Here is a 20,132-nt window from a genome sequence, read left to right as displayed (position 1 = left end):
TCTGGCTCAGCGTCACAGAGCTAATAAGTGGCAGAGGGGCCCCCAGGCTGGTGGTTCCAGCATCAGAGTCTCATCCACGCATCCTTGTGGGAGGATGTTTTTTTTTTAATCTCATGAGAAGTGCCCATGAGAGCTCCTGGGGGAGGGAAGTGAGAAGCTCTCTCTTGCTGTCTACCCACGTCCTCCTGGATACATTTCCATTCCATTCTGAGGTTCTTCCATCGATAGAGAGAAAGAAACAGGAAGGGCAGGCTCAGATGAGCTATCTTTGAAAACTCAAAAGTCCAGCCTGACTATCTGTTTTTCTTGCATGAAAAGGATCAGGAAGATGGAGAGTTATTTTCCTTGGTGCATCTAAGGTATCCAGTGTGAAAATTTCAAGCTGCCCACCTGCTTTCTGGGTTTAAACCCAACTCACAGGTAATTAGCAAGGGTGTGGGGGCTAAAGCTTCCCATATCCTTGACCTTTAGCTGTTCTCCCCCCCCCCCCCCCGGGGGCTCATTAGCACACTCACCCTCCAGTCAGGGCTCTTATTGCATTTTGCCAACATCTGTTCAGCTCAAGCTGCTTTTCCTTCCCCTAGTCTTGACAAACAATACTCTGGGTTACAAAGAGGAATACTTATAACCTGTGGAAAGCACAAACAAATATTTGATTACTATATTAACATTTATGGCAGTCTTTTATTTTTTTCTCTCCAGTCTCATTAAAAATTCAGCCCCTGAGGTCTGGGCTGCTCTCAGTTTCCTGAGTTTGGGTATTTTGGCTTGTCTGCTCTTGTTCTTTCTTAGAAACTTGAGGGGGGAGGAGGAGAAGTCCCAAAGAAGACAGAAAGGCTTGCAGCCTATAGAAATCTGGTCAGATTCCTGCCCCTCACGTCCAGGTGGCAGCAGGCTCTCTGGGCAAGGGGGCTGCTGGTTCCAGAATGGGTCCCAAGACTCAGCTACACTCCTGCATGCTCCTCGTGAACTCTGTGGCCACCTGTTTAAAGAATAGAAGTTGGTGCTTCAGAGAGATTAGGCCACAGTGTGCAGAATATCAGTGCGAGAAAGGACGCTAGACCAGACATGCCCTGATCCCCTCTGATTTGCCCATGAAAGAGGCCCTTTATCTTAAAGGAAGGTTAGAAGAACATCAGGACCTCAAGTGCAGCATTGCTTAAAATACCTTTTACTGTTCCTTTTCTGCTTCTAAAGGCTATGTAATAATAGCCATTATCTCCAGAAATCATCCTCAGACAAGTAGGAAGAAAACGGTAGGAGTCACCTACACTTCTGCCACTTATGGATGATCATTGCTAAGCCTTTGCCTTTTGTCTTTTCTGTCATTTTGAGTTCGCAGGCACACTTTGAAATTTCTGCGCTAAGTTTGAATCATACTAGTCACACAGCTTTAGTAATCTTGACAGATGTTCTCATGAGTTTCCTTGTAGTCTTACATATTCCTCAAGGACATTTCCTTTGTGATGTATGGGGAGTTCCATATCATGGACATGTCCTATTTGGCAACGTTTCATTTATTTGCACTGTTTTTCTGTTACAAAACACATACATCTCTGAGTATTTTCCTAAAATAACTTCAATGATTAAAAACATTTTGTAAGGACACATTGCTTGGGTAGAAATGGTATCTTTCCTGTTTTGCCCTTCCCCGCCCAGTGTGGCACAAACGGGGCCCCTTGTGCCCTGGCCACCTACACTGAAAGCAAGCATCACTTGTCAGTCACAACCCTACCCGTCTCCTGGCCCCAGATGGGGCTCTGGAATCCTCCTCAAGCTGCATACCGACAGCCACTACCTATTGGAATTGACACAAGAGCCAAACCCTATTTGTCATCTCTGGATTGGGGATTGACACCTATTCTGAAGGGCTGTTCTAGGTCCTGTTTTATCCATTCCTGGCACAGTGAGTGTGTGTGTGGGGTGGGGGTGGGGGAGCACCGGCTCAGATGGGTTTTAGAAACTCCCTGAGTAATATTTCTATAGGTGTCTGAGCAACCCAAAAGAGCTACAGCTCTCAGTCCCACTCACTGTCATTCTCCATGCCAGGCAACCCATCTGCTCTCACTCTGCCACTGGAGCGGTTTAAGAGGTTGAAGCCTTTGATGTTCATTGAAGCCTTCATTAAAATGGAAACTCCCTTGGGAAGAATCCTACCTGAAGGCATCATCTCCTGATACCTTAGTTTCCCATTAAGATCCTGCCTGTGCTGCAGCGTTTGAGTAATAGGTGGCAGATGGACCACAGAGAAAGGCTGGGCCAGCAGGAAGACCAAGGCCACCTGCTCCCGGGCCCTGAAGCCTTCTGGCCCAGCACCTTGGTTCACCATAGATCTCTGGAAAGGGACTCATGTATCATGTCTGGTGATCTGCTTTCATCCAGCAAATGAGTCCATTGGGTATGACGGGGTGGCGGGGGTGAAGAGATGAACTCCGCCTCCATCACCCTTTAGCCAGAGGAGGCCATTGCAGACATCTCACCCTAAGGAAGATGCAAAAGAATTAGGCTTTGTATGGGAGCCTGGTGGCCTTTCCTTCTGCAACCACTCTGATTGGTAGGGTTTCAGTCAGAGGGGCGTGTTCTGTGTCCTTAGCATTGTGTGGGGTACTGTCCTGGAGCAGGCCGTTTAGCAGATAAGAGCGAGTTATTGGGAGGACAGTGGGGAGACATTTGTTTTGCATTTGTTAGCTGTGGTTTGTAGTGTCCTGTGTCTCCTAACAGCTTTCCCTTCTGATTATTTGCTCTAGATCAGCGATTCTCAACCTGTGGGTGGCGACCCCGGCGGGGGTCGAACGACCAAAACACAGGGGTCGCCTAAAGCCATTGGAAAATACATATTTATTATGGGTTGCGACCCACAGGTTGAGAACCGCTGCTCTAGATGGTTTTGGTCTTTATGCAGGAAGGTGAAGAGGGTGGTATATGTTTTGCAATTGACCTTTCTAGCATGGGGTCTCCTTTAACAGGAAGGAAATCTAGAAAAAGCCAATAGCTATGAAACTGCTGTCTAAACATGGTCACAGTGCAATCTAACCTTGGTAATTTGATTTGTCAGAAGATGCGTACTGGGCTGCAGCGCACCCGGAGTTTTCTATCAGAAATGCCTTCCATGTGCTCTTGCCTGGCATTGTGCCATCACAAACACAGTCGCCTGTGCGTCATGGGTAGTTCTCCCGGGTGCTGCCTGCCTGAGCCACTTGCTGTCATTTACCCTGTTATGAAACACTTGGATGGTCCAGGTCACAGTGCCTGGGTTGGGTAGGGCTGCCTCACAATGGGAAGCTTTTGCCCATTCCCCTTTCCCCCCCCCCCCCCGCCCAGTCAGCCTCCACAGCCCCAGGGCTCAGGCAGCCAGCCTGGCTCTGATGGGCACTATGGCGCTGACCGGGTGCATTTTTCCATAGTTGGGCACAGCATGCAGGAGAGAAGCAACCTGGGTTCACACTCAGGCTCTGACCTTGATCGATTGGTCCCAGCTCTGTGCCCGTTTCCTCATGTGTAAAACTTCCCTTAGAAACGTGGTGTCAACATGTCTAAACCCTAGTGGAGCTCCGGAGACATCAGCTCTTAATTAAGGTTGGTGTCCGCTCCCCTCACTGGACGCCTCACACTTAGGAACGTCGGGGGATTGAAGAATGGACCTCAGAGGCTTCCTTCTTAGAGGAACAAGCTAACTTTATGCACGTTAAACATACCTGTTGGGCATTAAGCAATCGCTCTGGAGTTTTGCTCTTAAGTTCTCTGAAGCTGTGGCCAGGTACTAGTGGCGGTCACCTTTGTGTCTTCAGTTCCTCAAGAGTAGGTATTGCTTAAACATCCCTGAATTAATTAGAATCCAGGTCCCAGGTGTTGTCTCAGCTGGCCAGATGCTGGCTCCTAGCACGGACTTCGTGGCTTGCCCGCCCTTCTGGCCCTAGAGCTGGTCTCATCCAAGGGTGTTTCGAGAAACCCATCCTGCAACTGTGTAACTTAAAGCTTGGGGGGAAATAATATTGCCATGGGATAGAGCCATTAGAACAACCTTCATGCCGACGTGAACTACAGATGAGAAGCGTGCAGACTGCTGTCCAAGCAGGTGCAGATTCCCGGAAGGCCTGGTGATCCAAGCGCTGGACAGATGAAATGCAGTTTCCCTCTTGAAGTGAGCAGGGCTCTGACTCGGACAGGCTCTGTAAGCACCCGGGCCCCATCTGAACTCGGAAGGCAAAGGAAATCCTGATGGCATACTGGGAAGTGTCACCCAGCCAACCGGCATTATGGAGCCCCTGCTCCTGCAGGCTGACCGTCAACTAATACATGGGGCCAGATCACAGAGGGGCAGCTTTGGGAGGCACATGTGAGTGGGGACTCCCGGCTCTTTCTGCTCTGTTTCAATGGAGGCCGCTATCAGTTCGTACTGCATGTGTTAGGGCTGTGAGTTCATGTTATCAGCAGCATTGGAACTGGGAGAATCTTCCAGGAAGACGTACCACAGTGTGGTAGTCAGGGGCATGGACTTGAACTGGGTCATTGGGGGTGAATTCTGGTTCTACCCCTTACTAGTTGTGTGACATCAGGCAAGTCCCGTAGCCTCTCTGTGACTCAGTTTCCTCATTGGATAAGTGGGGGTAAATAATACTACAGATCCTTGAGTTGTCATCAAGTAAGTGAACTGGGTTTTTGTTTATAAAGCACACCAGAACACAGGCCTACATATAAAAACATAAGTGCTGCCTGAAAAGGTGGTGGCGCAGCGGATAGAGCGTCGGACTGGGATGCAGAGGACCCAGGTTTGAGACCCCGAGGCCAGCTTGAGCTCGGGCTCATCTGGCTTGAGCAAAAAAAAGAGCTCACCAGCTTGGACCCAAGGTCGCTGGCTCGAGCAAGGGATTACTTGGTCTGCTGTAGCCCCATGGTCAAGGCACATATGAGAAAGCAATCAATGAACAACTAAGGTGTCGCAGCAAAAAACTAATAATTGATGCTTCTCATCTCTCTCCGTTCCTGTCTGTCTGTCCCTATCTATCCCTCTCTCTGTCCCTGTAAAAAAAAAAAAAAAAAACCCAAAAAAAACATAAGTGCTATCTATGTGCATGTTGATAAACATGGTTCATTTTTATTTACTGATAGATGAAATATTCCCCTCGAACACCCTGTGTGGCTGGAGTCTGGCCATGTGATCCTGAGAACGGAAGTGGGGAGTCGGAGCCTGTGACATTGCCCTTGTTAGGTCCTTGTTTCCGCTTTGGCAAAAAAGGCTAATAATGCCATTTGTCCTGGAGGCTACAGAGTGGCCAGTGGGACAGGGTCAGCCCCTCTGCCCACTGTGCCCAATGCAGAGGCGGGCAGTGCTCCTGCCGTGGCCTTACGCATTAGGGCCTGATATGAACACCAGTGTGTACAGACCCCTCTCGTGACCCCTGCAGCTCTGCCCCGGCCTTGCCCTCTGCATCTGCAGAAGCTCCTGTCTGTCATCAGCCCACCTTTCATTTTAAGATGAGGAAGCTTCTCATTTATTTGTCTGTGGGCAGGCGGGGGCCAAGGTGCTTTTTCCTCTCTTCCTGTCCTGCTGGCTTCTGCTTCTCCTCAGCCCCCTCATCTGTTCTTCCTGCCTTCCCTCTGCCGTCACTGTGTGTGTGTGTGTATGTGTGTGTGTAGGTAGGTACACGGGGAGTGAGTGGGACAGCATTAGTCTACAGAGTAAGCTTCTCCAGCCTGCTGGTTTTCCCTGAACCAGCTGTGCTGAAACAGGGTTGGGTACCATCTGTCTGTCTGTGCGCTGTCCTGGGCGTCCCAGGCAGAGTCGAAAAGGGGACGAGGACCCCACCAGACACCAATCTGTGCTCTTCCTGCTCCCTCAGCAATGCTGCACACTCCCCACCCCACCCTCACTCCCAGCACACAGACGCTCTGAATAAACACAAGGGACCTGGTGATAGAAGGAGAGGGGCACGCGTGGGGGGTCACAGGCCTGGGCTACGTCACTTCATCAGGTGACTGGCAGGTCTGCTGAAGGACATGGTGGATGACACTAGTGATTCTAAACCAGGAGAGAGTGTGGGGGAAAGAGGACCTTCCAAAAACAGTCAGCTAGGGAGGGCCACCACCAGGTCCTAGTAGGTCCTTCTAGGGAGAGTGTCGGGCACCGTTTAACAGACCCCCACACACATACACATGGACAATACAGAGCCGGCTGCCCACATCAAGACTGCAGCGTGAGCAGAGGAAGATTTCACAGTTTTCTTTGGCATCATTGTCAGCACTGGCCTAATGACATCACGTCAACATACAGCCTTGCTATTGGTATTGCTGCAAATGCAGCAGCTGCTTCTCAGCCAGGGCTCCTGCCTGGACTGGGGGCCAGGTCTACCCTTCTGCTGTCCACCATCCAGGCTCATGTTATGATGTGACCTTTACCTTCTCTTTTCCTTTGAGGCCTCACATGGCCCTCAGCCTTCTCCTTAGGGTCACATTCTCTCAGGCCTGTGGCCAATGCCTTCCAGAAGTCAGTGACACTGATGGCTCTTGTGTTACTGGCTTTTTGTTTGTTTGCTTCCCTGGACTCCCAGTATTCCTTACTTGCTAAAACAGGATTGCAGAAACAGCACATTTTGCATGCCCAGCCCAGCCCGTGTGTTTCTACAGCTGTAAGTTTCGTCGTTTGTAGGTGAGCACAGGGGTCTAAATCTAGGGTCTTGAGGAGTGGGAGGCCTGGACAGAGTGAGTCCCACCAAACCTCCCTCTTCAGGCACACGTGCACGCGCACCATACACTAGTGTGGTCCTTCCCGGACCTCAGGACCCTAGGAGGGGCCCTCTTGCTCCAGCTCCAGCCCCAGCCTTAGTATACTGGCCCTGTCCTCTGTCTTTCCCTCTCTGTCCCATCATTTTCTGTGGAGCATCTCAGTGCTTTCAACCTTCTCTGTAAGCTGAGATACTTCAAACCCTGCAGATTCATTACCCTTTTGATATTCAATTCCCTATTCATTCATTCATTCATTCATTCATTCAATCACTTAATCACTTATTCATTCACTCCCTCAACAAGTTCTGTTGAGCATCTCCTATGGGCCAGACTCCGTTCTAGGCAGTGAAGATACAACAAGGAATAAAAAGGATAGAAATCCCCACCCCCCATGGACCTGACTGCACCCCCTCTGGTACCCTCTCCCCAGGGAAGCGCCAGAAATGACAGAATCCCTACCGACTTCCTCTAAAATTATCCAAGACTTTGTGTCTGCCCTTTGGCAGCCGGGCGCACTGGTCCTGCTCCGCTGGTGGGCCTGCCGTCCTCATCACTCTCAGACCGGATCCTTTCGCCTCAGTGCCCATTTCTTTCTCAGAATTTACTTAGTCAAGAAAAAATACTACCAAGTTGGTATATACAGGGTGGGCAAAAGTAGGTTTACAGTGGTTTGTATGGCAAGTTTGAATACAAGAATAAACTCTTGTTTCACCTGTCACAAGTGTAAACCTACTTTTGCCCCACCCTGTATTTAGTCAGCTTTCAGCTTTTTTCCTGCCTCCCCAAAGCCTTTTCGCCTCATTCCTATGCCTTCTCTCAGCCTCCCCCTCATCCTGCCCTCTGGGTCAGAACTTCATCACAGGAGGGTCAGAGGCAGCCACAGAGCAAGACAGTCTCATCCACCTGGGGTACCTTGGTGTGGTGCCGCCCGGGGGGAGGGAAGCACTCAGCTCCCATGTGTTTGAAGCCGTGACCTTGAGCAGGTTCTCTATGACTCTGCACTTCCATGACTGCCAGGTGAGCATCCCACACCTCTGGTCACCCCCAGCGAGGATGATGTCCAGTGGCCTGCGCCTAGTCAGTGGTCGTGCTTGACGCGGAAGAGCCCCTCCATCGGGCACATCGATTTTCCATTCCATCACATGCATCCTTGGAACACACTTCTGGTAGCTGAGGATAACTGCACACCCTTTTCACTGGCCAAATTTCCCCTTTCTCCATTGCCTTTGTTGGAGGAAGAACAAGGGTGCTCTTGGGGAAGTGGCCAGGGCTGGCAGCAAGATGGGGATACCCATGGACTCAGCTGAGGTCCAATGAGCAGGAAGAGGTCGGTCTGAGGAGGAGCCTGAGGACGAAGCAGCATCCCAGGGGTCAGGCATGAACCTGACATGATGGGGATAAAGAACTCCAGCGGGTGTGGCTGGAGCAGTGACAGGAGCAGAAAAAGCTGTAACACTGGAGGAAATCAGCTCATCGCTTGGGTGGCACAAGCACACTGTCACTGTGCTGAAGTGGGGCCTGTTGAGGTGGGTGGGCCCAGACAGTGGCCCGGGGCTCCTCGCCGTGTACCCACCACCATCGTGTCCCACCAAAGTGGGAAAGCACATCTCTCCTTTTTCCACCCGAGCCGAGGCTTTGAAAACATCACTTCATGTGAGAAACAGACACAGTGTCTCAGTGAGACATGTGCCATGGTCATGAGGCTGCTGTTTTCTAACCGCTATCTGGTGAGTCAGCCCGGGAAGAGGGACAGAGCCTGGGATGAAGGATTAGCGGGCACTGTGGCCACGTGATTAGATATGATTATTGGGCATCCCCACCCACCATCAGGCCCTGGTCCTCAGCCCACTTTTTCCTCACCCCAGCTCTGTGGATTTTAGATTATTGCCTTTACCTTGTCAGCGTGGAGACTGCAGTTTAGAGTCGTATAGACGGAGTCTTTTTATCCCCACCTCCCCCAAACTCATACACGGAAACCTAACCCTCAAGTGATGATGTTAGGAGTAGGGCCTTTGGAAAATTACTAGGTCATAGGGTGGATTGTTCATGATGGGGTTTGTATCTCATGAAAAGGACCCCAGAGACCTTGCCAGGCCCTTACCCAATATGGGAACACTGAAGACAGCCATGTCTGAACCAGTAAACAACCCTCACCAGACAGCAGATCTACCTGTACCCTAATCTTGGACCTCTGGCCCCCAGCACTGTGAGAAATTCAGCCTGTGTATTCTGTCACAGCAGATGGTATGGACTGAGACAGAGAGGGTTAGTCACTTGCCCTGGGTCACATACCTCAGGACTCCTGGCCAAACTCGTCCGGATCTGCAACTTTGCTGGACAGCACCTATTTCCAAATCATAATACAAGGTTCTGAATTTTATATAACTGTTTACATTCCTCAGAATACTACATCGTTGTCTTATTGCTTCATTAACTGCGGCTTTGGAGAGGCTCAGCTAGACAATAAAAGGGCCAGGAGCAAAACCAGCTCCCGCACATCCCAGCCGTGGGTACCGGCACCCCCCTTAGTCACTGGGGTATGTTCCAAGCTCCCTAGTGGGTTCCTGAAACCACAGATGGTACTGAATCCTGTGCTCACTGCTTTTCTCCTGTTCTTTATGGCTTTTCCTTGGAGAATCTGAATTCTCAGCCTCACTACGCTTGCGCTTAGAGATCATTAGGGAGTAAAATAATGGTGACTTGAACTCAAGTGTAGCGATACCACCACCCATCTGAAACCGAGTGATAGCATGGATATGATGGACAAAGGGCTAACTCACGTCCTGGGTGGGACAGAGCAGGATGGTGGGGGATTTCATCACATTACCCAGGCCAGCGCGCCATTTCAAACATGAATTGTTTCTTTCTGGAATTTTACATTTAATGTTTCGGACCACAGAAAGTGAAACTGTGCGTAAGGGCAGGAGGCGCTGTAACTCAATCTCTCATCTTTAACAGACAACTCTCTCCTGCTACATTTTAGCTCAGTGCTACAGAAAAGGGAAGTCTGCGGTTCGGGTGGGAAGGTGTCTCGGTGGTGAGCTGGTCTGGGTGGGGGAGATGAGGGTTCGAAGGCGAGCCATCTTTCAAGGTTTGGTGTGCCAGGCTTGTGTGCATCTCAGCCCTCTCTCCACATGACATCTAGTCATGGTTCTAGATTTAATGTCTATAGTAGCCAATGAAGTAGCCCCCTTCCTTAGTTTAGGGGCTCCTTACATACTCGACAGTCCGTGTTTCCTATGAACAATGTCAACAATGTCAGCTCAGGTGCCTGATTCCAAAGTTGTTTAGTTGCCAAATTCTCTGCCACCTATTGTGTTGCATTAGCTAAGGAAGACCCCCTTACACAAACACACACACACACACACACACACACACACACATATGCATGCACAGAGTTTACTGTTGTGCATTCCTAAAAAGGAAGCCCTGCAGCTGAAACATTCTGTAGCTGACACTGTACTTGGGATTCCTGACCAGGTTTCTGCCTGTTTCCTAAGGGCTCTGGAAGATGGCTGTGTTGGAAGATACCAAATTTTAGAGTACTGAACCTAATGTTGATACATTACTGAGGAGCCACCTTGACATGACGGCAGCCCAGTGACATAGTGTGAGTGGTCCCATCGGCTGCACAGATGTGAGGCTGAGCTGGAGGGATGGCAGCAGCACAACCAGGACTCACACCCATGGCTTCTTGATCGGGCTGCAAATCAAGTTTGTTACCAGTCAGCTCTAAGCAAAGAGATTAAACGAGGAAAGAGCCTTTAGAGCTCCTCAGTGACTGAGGGGCTGCCCAATTCTGCAATTAAAACTGGGACCTCAGGGGTTTGTCACATACACAGCTTGTTCTGCAGATCAGCCGCAGGAGAAAGGACAAAGGAATGCAAAAGAAATGATTAGTTTAGTGAAGGACAGACAGGCTGCGGCTGGCGGAGAACAATGGTCTGGCCGTTATCTCCATCATCCTTTATGGAATGTAATTCTCATCTCACATAAGAGGACTGTTTCTGTGGTGATGTGGGACATTCCTGTTATATTTTTATACCTATTTGGCTTACCCTGAACATAAATTACTTCCTAATATTAAACCTTTAATTCATAATATTAAGGGATCTGCATCTGTGTTGCAAAACTGCTAAGGCTTTGTACAAAAAAAATAACAGTTTATGCAAAATGCCATTTCCATCTCAAAGTGAAGTGTCTGTCTCTAAAAGGTGCACTTTATGAAGCACACAAAGCCACCCTGTTCTTCCAGGAGTGAAAGTGGAGGTCAGTACCACCTGTGGTGCCCCCTGCCTCCAGTCCAGTGGTCTTCAAGTGAGTTGCAGGACAGGCTGCGGCCAGTGTGACATCACTTGTGTGTGAGGTCCTGCGACCGTCCCTCACTCTGTGGGGATTCTTGCTTCTATTTGATAAATGAGGCCTGGGTACAGAAAGGCTGTGTGGCCTGCCCAAGGTCACACAGCCAGCCACTGTGGACACGGGGGATCAGGGCAGGGGACAGGAAGCATAAGAAGACAAGAAGGGGCCATGAGGAGTGCCGCACTGGTTGCCCCAGTTCAGAAAGGGCAGGATGGAGGAAACGGGTCCGGCCCAGCCAAGCCCCGTGGTCTATGATGTTCCCTCTCCCGGCCTCCTCATCCTTCAAGTAGTCCAAACTCACAAGCAGCCCCCTCCCCTCAACCCAGGACTCAGCAGGCCCGCCTTGCCTGGCTCCCGAGAGCCCGGGCCAGTGTCCTGGGGAAGGTGCTGTTGGGGCTGTGCCTGCCCTGCCGAACCAGTCCAGCCAGCAGAGCTGAGCCCTCAGCGCCGTTACTCATTCCTTCCAGCCTCACCACCCCTCTCACTTGGGCCTGCTCTTCCACACAGACACAGGCGGTCCTGGCTGACCTGATCTTTTTTGTTTTGTTTTGTTTTTTGGGTTTTTTTGTATTTTTCTGAAGCTAGAAACGGGGAGAGACAGGCAGACTCCCGCATGCGCCCGACCGGGATCCACCTGGCACGCCCACCAGGGGCGATGCTCTGCCCACCAGGGGGCGATGCTCTGCCCCTCCGGGGCGTCGCTCTGCCGCGACCAGAGCCACTCTAGATCCTGGGGCAAAGGCCAAGGAGCCATCCCCAGCGCCCGGGCCATCTTTGCTCCAATGGAGCCTCGGCTGCGGGAAGGGAAGAGAGAGACAGAGAGGAGGTGGGGGGTGGAGAAACAAATGGGTGCTTCTCCTATGTGCCCTGGCTGGGAATCGAACCCGAGTCCCCCGCACGCCAGGCCGATGCTCTACCGCTGAGCCAACCGGCCAGGGCCAGCTTTTGCATTTTTTAAAAATTTTTTATTTTTGCAACGTATCTTCTCCTTTTCCCTTCAAATGTACTTCTGGCCATGCATTGTAAACCCACTTTGCCCCCTCCATGATATGTGTGCATCATGGAGAAGGAGAGAGGTTGTGTGGTTTAAAGACCATGCAGCTGGCTTAACTTATACACACACTGTGTACAGGACAGCCACGTGTTCCTTGTCCAGATGGGGCACTAAAGAGCGTGAAGGGGCCACTGTTAATTACAGCAGGTGGCAGGCACACTTGGTCTGGCTCTGGGCCAGGAGGTCACCCCAGCTGTGAGGCACCTGGAAGTGGTGACCTTGGGTTGTGTCCTGACACTCCTGAGCTCCTGTTCCTCACCTGCAGGATGGATTGGCCTTCACAGGGATGTTCTGAGGGGCTAGTGGGATAATATCTGGAAAACTCCCTGTGAATGGATCATGTGAGGGAGTCTGATCTTGGTTGGGATTTCGGCCCACCCCTGGCCATATTAAGTCCATGATAGAGGCTGAATCTCTTGAGTAGTGTTTCCTCCCTCCCCTTCCCTGAGTCTCTCCATTCCAGTGACCCATCTGTGCCAATACTTGACAAGGATTAGGAATCACAACATCTACAAGAGCCTGTGGTTGATGCTAGTAAATCAGAACTAAACAGATAAAGGAGCCAGCAGCTATGGTACTTCCCACTTTCTCCATTAAGAGGTTGGCCAGGCCAGATTTTGCTGGGTGAATATTTATTTTGAAATGGCCTGGGAGACAAAATTACTTTAAAATAATTTTTGGAAGAGAAAAATTTTATTCTGTGTGCTCGGCACAATGTAGTAATTCAAAGGCTGGTTCCCCTCTTCTTTGAGCGCTCCCCCTGAATAATGTAAGGCCCCGCCCACCGGAGGCTGCAGGGCTTTGCTGCAATAGTGATTTTCAGGAAGGGTGGATGTGGAGCTTGGGGCTATTCTTGCTAATGGGGCCTCTCTGTCTTCCTGACCTCACTGTCCTGCCCACGGGGCCTCCTCCTCCGAGATCAGTTTGGCACCTGTGGTGTGCCATTTCAAAAAATGACAAAAGTGAATATGATGGTGACTTTGCTCCCTGATCCTCAGTGTCTTCTGCAAAATGAGGGCAGATGGAGCGGTCTGGAGCCTGGAGCCCGGCCATCTGTGGACTGCTGTGGGTCTCAATAAAAGTTAGCAGGTTGCAGGTACCTACCTCTCTGGGACAGGCACTATGCTGAGTGCATCCACACATCCCCCATTCATCCTGCCCCCACATGCAGCCATGTGAAGCGGGTGTCACAGTGCCTGTTTCACAGTGAAGACATGAAAACCTGTCTAACTGTGCAGTTAGCTAGAAGCAAATAGAAGGTTTAAACTTCCCAGATATGTTTATCTGAATCAAAAACCTTGGTATCTTATGTGCATTGCCAGTCTTTAAATTTTTTTTAAGTTTTTCAATTATATTCAATATTATATTATTAATTAGTTTCAGATATACAGCATAGTAGTTAGACGTGTATGTAATTATACAAGCTCCTCACTGTTAAGTCTAGTACTGCCAGGGACATCGTATGTAGTTATTACAATATTATTGATTATATCCCCTGTGTTGTACATCCACATTTGTCTTAATTTTGCCAAGGAAAACTGGAATTTCAGAGGTTGCCAAAATCAATAGTAGAGTAAGGTCGTTGGGAAGGGGAATAAACTTCCGAAGAACATGCCAGCTTCTATTAGCACCACCCAGATGCAATAGAATCAGAACTTGTCTGCCTACCTCCGCATGCCACCAGCCTGGTGTAGGAGCCTTTGAAAGCCATAGCTCTTTAGACTATATATGAACATGAACATGTGTATGAATGATCATGTGTGTGTATACATATATTTCAAAAGACTGTAAGGTTTTCATTGCTTTGGTGAAATTATCTAAGCTAGTCCTTTCTGGTTTCTTCACTGATTAATTCAAAGTTACTATGAACAGAACTCCTAACGAAAATGACAGTCTAACCGGGATGGAATTTTTCAGACCCCAGGTGGTGAATGCATTCCTATTTACAGAGTCACCCTAACTGACAAGGAAATGAACTCTGGAGCCCTGGCCAAGCTCCTGGGTTAAGAATCCCATAGGCTTTGCATCTCCTCCCCTCCCCTCACTGTCCCTTACGCTTTGGGTCAGTGTTTGTGAATTTGCCAGATTTGTAAGAAAGGGGTGTTTGCAAAGTGAAGAGGGGCCCCGGGTGGTATGTGAGGAGGCAGGGGACTAGAAATGTGGTGGGGAGGAGGGCTTCAGGGTGGGGGGCTCAGGAAGGGTGGCACCCGGGTAGAGGTGCAGCGGTGGGAGTGCAGTCCCTTGGCGGTAGCACAAGAGCTTGGCCTGTCTCTCTTTCAGGCCCCACCCGAGAGATGCCCCCCAGCGCCAGCGCCATGGACTTCTTCCAGCTTTTTGTCCCTGACAATGTCCTCAAGAACATGGCGGTGCAGACGAACATGTACGCCAAGAAGTTCCAGGAGCGCTTCGGCAGTGATGGCGCCTGGGCGGAGGTAACGCTGGCGGAGATGAAGGCGTTCCTGGGTTATGTGATCTCCACCAGCGCCTCCCACTGTGAGTCCGTCCTCAGCATCTGGAGCAGTGGCTTCTACAGCAACAGGAGCCTGGCGCGCGTCATGAGCCAGGCCCGCTTCGAGAAGATCCTCAAGTACTTCCACGTGGTGGCCTTCCGCTCCAGCCAAACCACGCAGGGCCTCTACAAAGTCCAGCCCTTCCTCGACTCCCTGCAGAGCGGCTTTGACTCTGCCTTCAGGCCTTCCCAAACCCAGGTGAGTCTGGTGCACTATTAAATCCTGGGTGCTCACCACCCTCCCCCAAGTGTGTCCCCCCGGTGCTTGGGTGGCTCTCAGGTGCACAGCAATGCCCACTAACAAATTCTGAGATTCGTAGCCTCACCCCTCCCCCGCCCCAGGCATGGGGGCCCTGTGGGGGCCCAGCAGCAGCTCTGGGCCCTGAGTGTAGATCTCTATACTGTGAGTGGGCAGGTGTCCTAGAGGGCAGCTCTGCCCCCTCCACGGTACCTTCCGACAGGCAGTGTGTGTGTAGAAAGAGGAGGTGACAGGGAGACCCTGGTCCACAAACATCTTTTTTTGCCTGCAGTTGCTGAGGCTGAGAGAGGAAGGGTCTGAGAGAGGCTCAGCTTGGGGCAGGGCTCCCTGGTCAGGATGGTTGCTTGTTTCTTCCTCCCTGTGTGCCTTTCACTTTGCACTTAGTTATTACCTTTGTACTTGTGAAGGTATGTTTTCTTTTTTATGGCCATTTTCTACCCTGTTTTGCATACTCTGTTGCTGGTCAGGATCCCAGCAGGAAACAAATGCTCCAGAAATGAGGTTGAAGAGAGTCAAGTGCAGCAACTGAGGCCAGGGATGTGACACATCCAGGGCCAACAACACTGGGAAGCCAAGGTCAGCCCCTGGCCACAGAGACAAAGCTGGGGAAGAGCAGTGAAGGCCACAGACTGGCGACAGGCCAGAGGATGTGGCAGGATGGGAATGGCTCACCTGTTTCTTGCTCATGCTTCCCCCTTTGCCACGTAAGCCAGTCACAGGGCACAGTTTATAAGAGGCTGGCGTCCAGGCCACAGCACAGGGTAGGAAGGAAGAAAAGTGAGTCTGGGGAAACTGAATACCCAGTACACACCACCAGACAGATGGGACCGTGAGGCAGAGGGAGAATCCAGGTGCCTGGGGCCAGTTCTCCAGTTGACTAGTAATCAGGTGGAATTTCCTCTTTTGCCTCCTTCTCTTCCTCCTTCCCTCCCTTTCTCCCTCTTTCTCCCTCTCTCTCTCTCTTCCTCTCTCCGGGCCCAGAACCAGCTTTCATCAGTAGATGTGGCTGCAGGGGGCTTTTCCCTTTGGCCTCCAGCATGGACACGTCATGCTTGGCTCTTGTGTTTTTTCTCTCCTCTAAGACACATCTTAGAGAGGGAAGTCCTCTTCTGACCCTGGAGAAGCTGGGTACTCCAAGGCTTTCCAGGGTTCCCAGTTTTCCCCTGCTGGGCTCTGGAACATTCAGTTCAAAAGGGGATCTAGGAGTGAGTTTGCAGTCTCAGGGCTCCCTGGTGGGGCCATCCTGCTGCCTGGTGAGGCCCTTTGGGCTGACTGCCCTCTGTCCCTTGTCAGCTGGGGGGTGAGTGTGCTCTGCATCCTGATCCCTGGCACTCCACCTGGACACGCACTTGCCTTGCACAGCCCTGTAACCCCGGGGGGCTTTTAACTTTAGCGAACGTGACCCTTTGGGATGAGTAGCAATGTGTACAGTCTTCAGAAATCTAACAGCTCCCAGGACCCAGTGGTAACTGGAGCAGCCATGTGTGCATATGCATATGTGTGCCTACACCCCTGTGCTCATACTAAATGGGAGATACCGCATTCCTTCAAAATCGTGTCAGATTAGTTAGAGAGATTATGCAGGCACCTAAAGGGATGCTCTGTCACTCCTGTACTATACCCACTGCGACCCCGGGGGAGCCTGTCATATGCAGAGGGGACTCAGGACATTCAGCTGCCACTGGCGATGCTGACAGCCTGCAGCCTGCAGGGGAGGAGGTGGTTTTCTGGCACAGTTTGGGAACTGCTCTGAGCTGCATTTAGTAACAGCCCTTCAGAATTCACTTATTGCTGACAGAAAAGAGGGAACAGCGAGGACCAGACGTTCTCGCTACCAGATGTTCTCACGGACCCTTCTGCGCTGGCGAGGCATGTGATTTGCAGCTGATTACATGTTAAATGCAAGTGTAGTGGTGGTATGTTGGGTTTCTGAGGATTGCCTCTGCCGCACCCCACACCAGCTCTGTTTCCCCACCTACTCAGGTACTTGTCCATTTTGCTAGAGTGTTGCAAAAGGGGCTTTAATGTTTTATGAACCACACAGAACCAGTGAGTTCAAGAAGCAGGCTTGAAAATAATAAATAAATAAAATAAAATAAATTTTAAAAAAAGAAGCAGGCTTGAGGGCCTCAGAGGTACCTCCGCCAGGCAGCAAGCCAGTGCTTCCCTGCATGGGCCGAGATGGGCCGGCTTGTCCCCGCCTCCAACAATGGAGAAGCGGGGGAAACAATGTACAGGACTAAGACCAAGCGCTGCAGGCTGGTGGGGTTTTCTAGTGGAATTTAGGTAACAATAATGAAAGAAGGGAAGGGGATAGGAGGTGTTGTCCTCCCTTCTGCCCTTGGCCCCTCATGCTCTGACACCAACTGGGAGCTTGGTGGAAAGTCAGGAGCTGGGGCCTTGCCTCAATCTTAATCAGAATCGGCTATTTATTAAGCTCCCTGGGTGACTAGTTTGTTCATTCAAATTCAACAGGCCATGATGGTGAGCAGGGGCTGGTACACTTCTTCTGTCAATGGACAGACAGGAAACATTTGTGACTTTGTGGACCGTAAGATCTCTGTTGCAACTTGTTGGTTCTGCCATTGTAGACCCAAAGCACCTGTCAACAACGTGTAAGTGACTCAGCATGGCAGGTTCCAAAAAAACTTTATTTATAGCAGGCAGAGAGAGGGCCAGACCAGCTCTGGCCCCTGATCCAGAGCGCTGGTAGAGTTCTTGGCATTGTCATTTCGGTGAACTAATTCATAGGCTTGAAAGAGGAAAAGAGGATTGACACAGGAAGTGTAGAAGAGTCCTAAAATGTACCTAAAAGTCTCCCCCAAAAAGCTTTAACCTGAAAAAACAAAACTTGGATTATACCTTGGAGCCTACTTTTATAATGCCATTTCTTTCTCCATTATTGTCTTATCACTGCAAATGTCCTATAACTATGTTATCAAGATGCTAAAAATAGGTGACATGATTTTTGAACTTGGGATTTCATGTGAAAAAGGCCATGGTGACCTGGGGGAGAGCCCGAGGCTGGTTAGTGGCGACAGTGAACTGGGTCGTTTAGGGAAAAAGCAGGTTGAGGACTAACCTAAGAGCTGTTAGTCTCAGGTTAGTTAAAGAAATAGGATGACTAGTTAAAGAATAGTTAAAGAAATAGGATGTGTTTTTCTTAGTTACTCACAGGGCAGAAGGCAGATCAGTCAGATCAATAGGTTTAAGTTAAGTGCAAGTACATTTTGAATCAGTGAGGAACTTTTTAGCAGTTGAGGCCATCATCCATCATTCAAGAGTAGAAAGGTCTGCCGTGAGAAGAAGCAGATGCCCACCACCAGAGAGAGCTCAAGACCCTGATGGAGACCCCACTACCAAGCTAAGAGTTTGGACTGAGAACCTTCAGCCAATAATAATGATATTTTAAAAATATCGTTATTGCCATTTACTAAATACCTGTTATATGTCAGGGCCAATGCTAAGTCCTTTGCATCCAGTTTCTTACTTAATCCTCCCCAAAACATTGGTGTAGATATTGATACTATACTACCTTTTCATAGATGAGGAGGCTCAGGATCAGAGAGATAAAGTAACTTAGCCAAGGTCACACAGCTGGTCAAAGGCAGAAACAAGATTTGAGGCCAAATCTGATGACCTCTTGAGCTCACACTGCCTTCTGTGAAAAAATCTCTGCTTTTCCTTTCCCGGCAGGTGCTACACGAACCCCTGATTGATGAGGACCCTGTGTTCATTGCCACATGCACAGAGCGGGAGCTGCGGAAGAGGAAAAAGCGGAAATTCAGCCTGTGGGTCAGGCAGTGTTCTTCCACCGGCTTCATCATCCAGGTGAGCCCCGGGCTGGGCTTGGGGGCCGAGGGACAGTCAGGAACCTTGGCTCATTTGGTAACAGATGAACTGCTTACTTGTCATTTGCCCTATGCGTTCACAAAGATGTTCCAGCTAAGGCTGGAGCTGGCTGCTCCCTCCACCCTGGGGTCCTGAGGTAGCTGGCACTACCTGCTGTATGTTCTTCCTACCCGGTTCAGCCCCTCTGGTTAAACAGCAGCAATAGCCTGACCAGGCAGTGGCGCAGTGGATGGGGCATCGGACTGGGATGCGGAGGACCCGGGTTCGAGACCCTGAGGTCGCCGGCTTGAGCGTGGGCTCATCTGGCTTGAGCAAAGGCTTGCGAGCTTGCACCCAGGGTTGCTGGCTCGAGCAAGGGGTTACTTGGTCTGCTGAAGGCCCACGGTCAAGGCACATATGGGAAAGCAATCAATGAACAACTAAAGTGTCACAACAAAAAACTGATGATTGATGCTTCTCATCTCTCTTCGTTCCTATCTTTCTGTCCCTATCTGACTCTCTCTTTGTCTCTGTTAAAAAAAAAAAACAAAAAAAACACAGCAGCAATAAACACTGATCAAGACTCAGGCCCCTGCAGTGTTAGCCAGAGGCTTCACCAAAATGGGGTCACAAGAGGTGACCACCATCCCTCTTGAGAACGCACGCATGTGTGGCAGATCCAGAAGGCCCCCAGCCTGCCAGCTCCCTGTCATGCCTTCTATTCCTGAGGACGCCCTCTTTACAAGCCAACACCAGTCCGCTGGTTCCTGCCCTTGTCAGGAGCCTGGGCTTTGGGACTCCTGTGCTGCTCGCTCCCTCAGACAGGGATGCCTGTTTGTAAGAGGTGGCTGAACTCTGCGCCAGGAAACGTGTCAGGGTCAGCACTGCCAGGAGCAGCCAAGATGCATAGGACTCAATAGGAAAAGGTGGGGCTGGTGACAGCCAGAGGTGGCCCCTAAGCTATGGCTCCTGGCCTGGGCTGACTTCCCTCACCCCGCTGCTCAAGCACCTTCCCCCATCCATCACAGCTGACCGCACCTCCAGGCCCTGCCTGGCTGCAGCCCCAGGCCTAGGGCATAGGGGCTTTGCACGCCCTTCTCCTGAGCTGGACAGGCATCCCCTCACTGTTCGCTCAGAGCCACACCAAGGAAAGTGCGGTGTTCTAGGTAGATGTCTCTGCTCCGAGGCACTGTCCTGCCTGCTCCCAGTGGGCCGGGGGACCATTTTGGGCTGGGGACATGTCCTCCACTGGAACAGGCCTGAGTCTGCTTGTGCATGGCGTCAGGCCGTTGCCAGAGTGAACTGCCCTGGAGCTGATTTACTACCCATGTGGCCTGCACCCTAGGTCCCTGCACAACCTTCAGTGATCCCTGCCACTGGAGCTCCATGGGGAC

At 50.6% G+C, this 20,132-nt stretch overlaps 1 protein-coding gene across 2 annotated transcripts in view; it reads left to right on the top strand.

Moving 5' to 3' along the window:
- PGBD5 (piggyBac transposable element derived 5) overlaps positions 1–20,132 on the top strand; it is a 98,328-nt gene that overhangs the window by 36,121 nt on the left and 42,075 nt on the right. For both annotated transcript variants that reach the window (XM_066383622.1, XM_066383628.1), the window contains exons 2-3: positions 14,420–14,847; positions 18,604–18,738. In XM_066383622.1, the coding sequence (XP_066239719.1) occupies positions 14,420–14,847; positions 18,604–18,738 (563 nt within the window). The remainder of the gene's footprint in view (positions 1–14,419; positions 14,848–18,603; positions 18,739–20,132) is intronic.

This window comes from Saccopteryx leptura, chromosome 1, assembly GCF_036850995.1.
Source record: "Saccopteryx leptura isolate mSacLep1 chromosome 1, mSacLep1_pri_phased_curated, whole genome shotgun sequence".
NCBI classification, from domain to species: Eukaryota; Metazoa; Chordata; class Mammalia; order Chiroptera; family Emballonuridae; genus Saccopteryx; species Saccopteryx leptura.
This window is presented reverse-complemented; position numbering and strand designations above follow the sequence as displayed.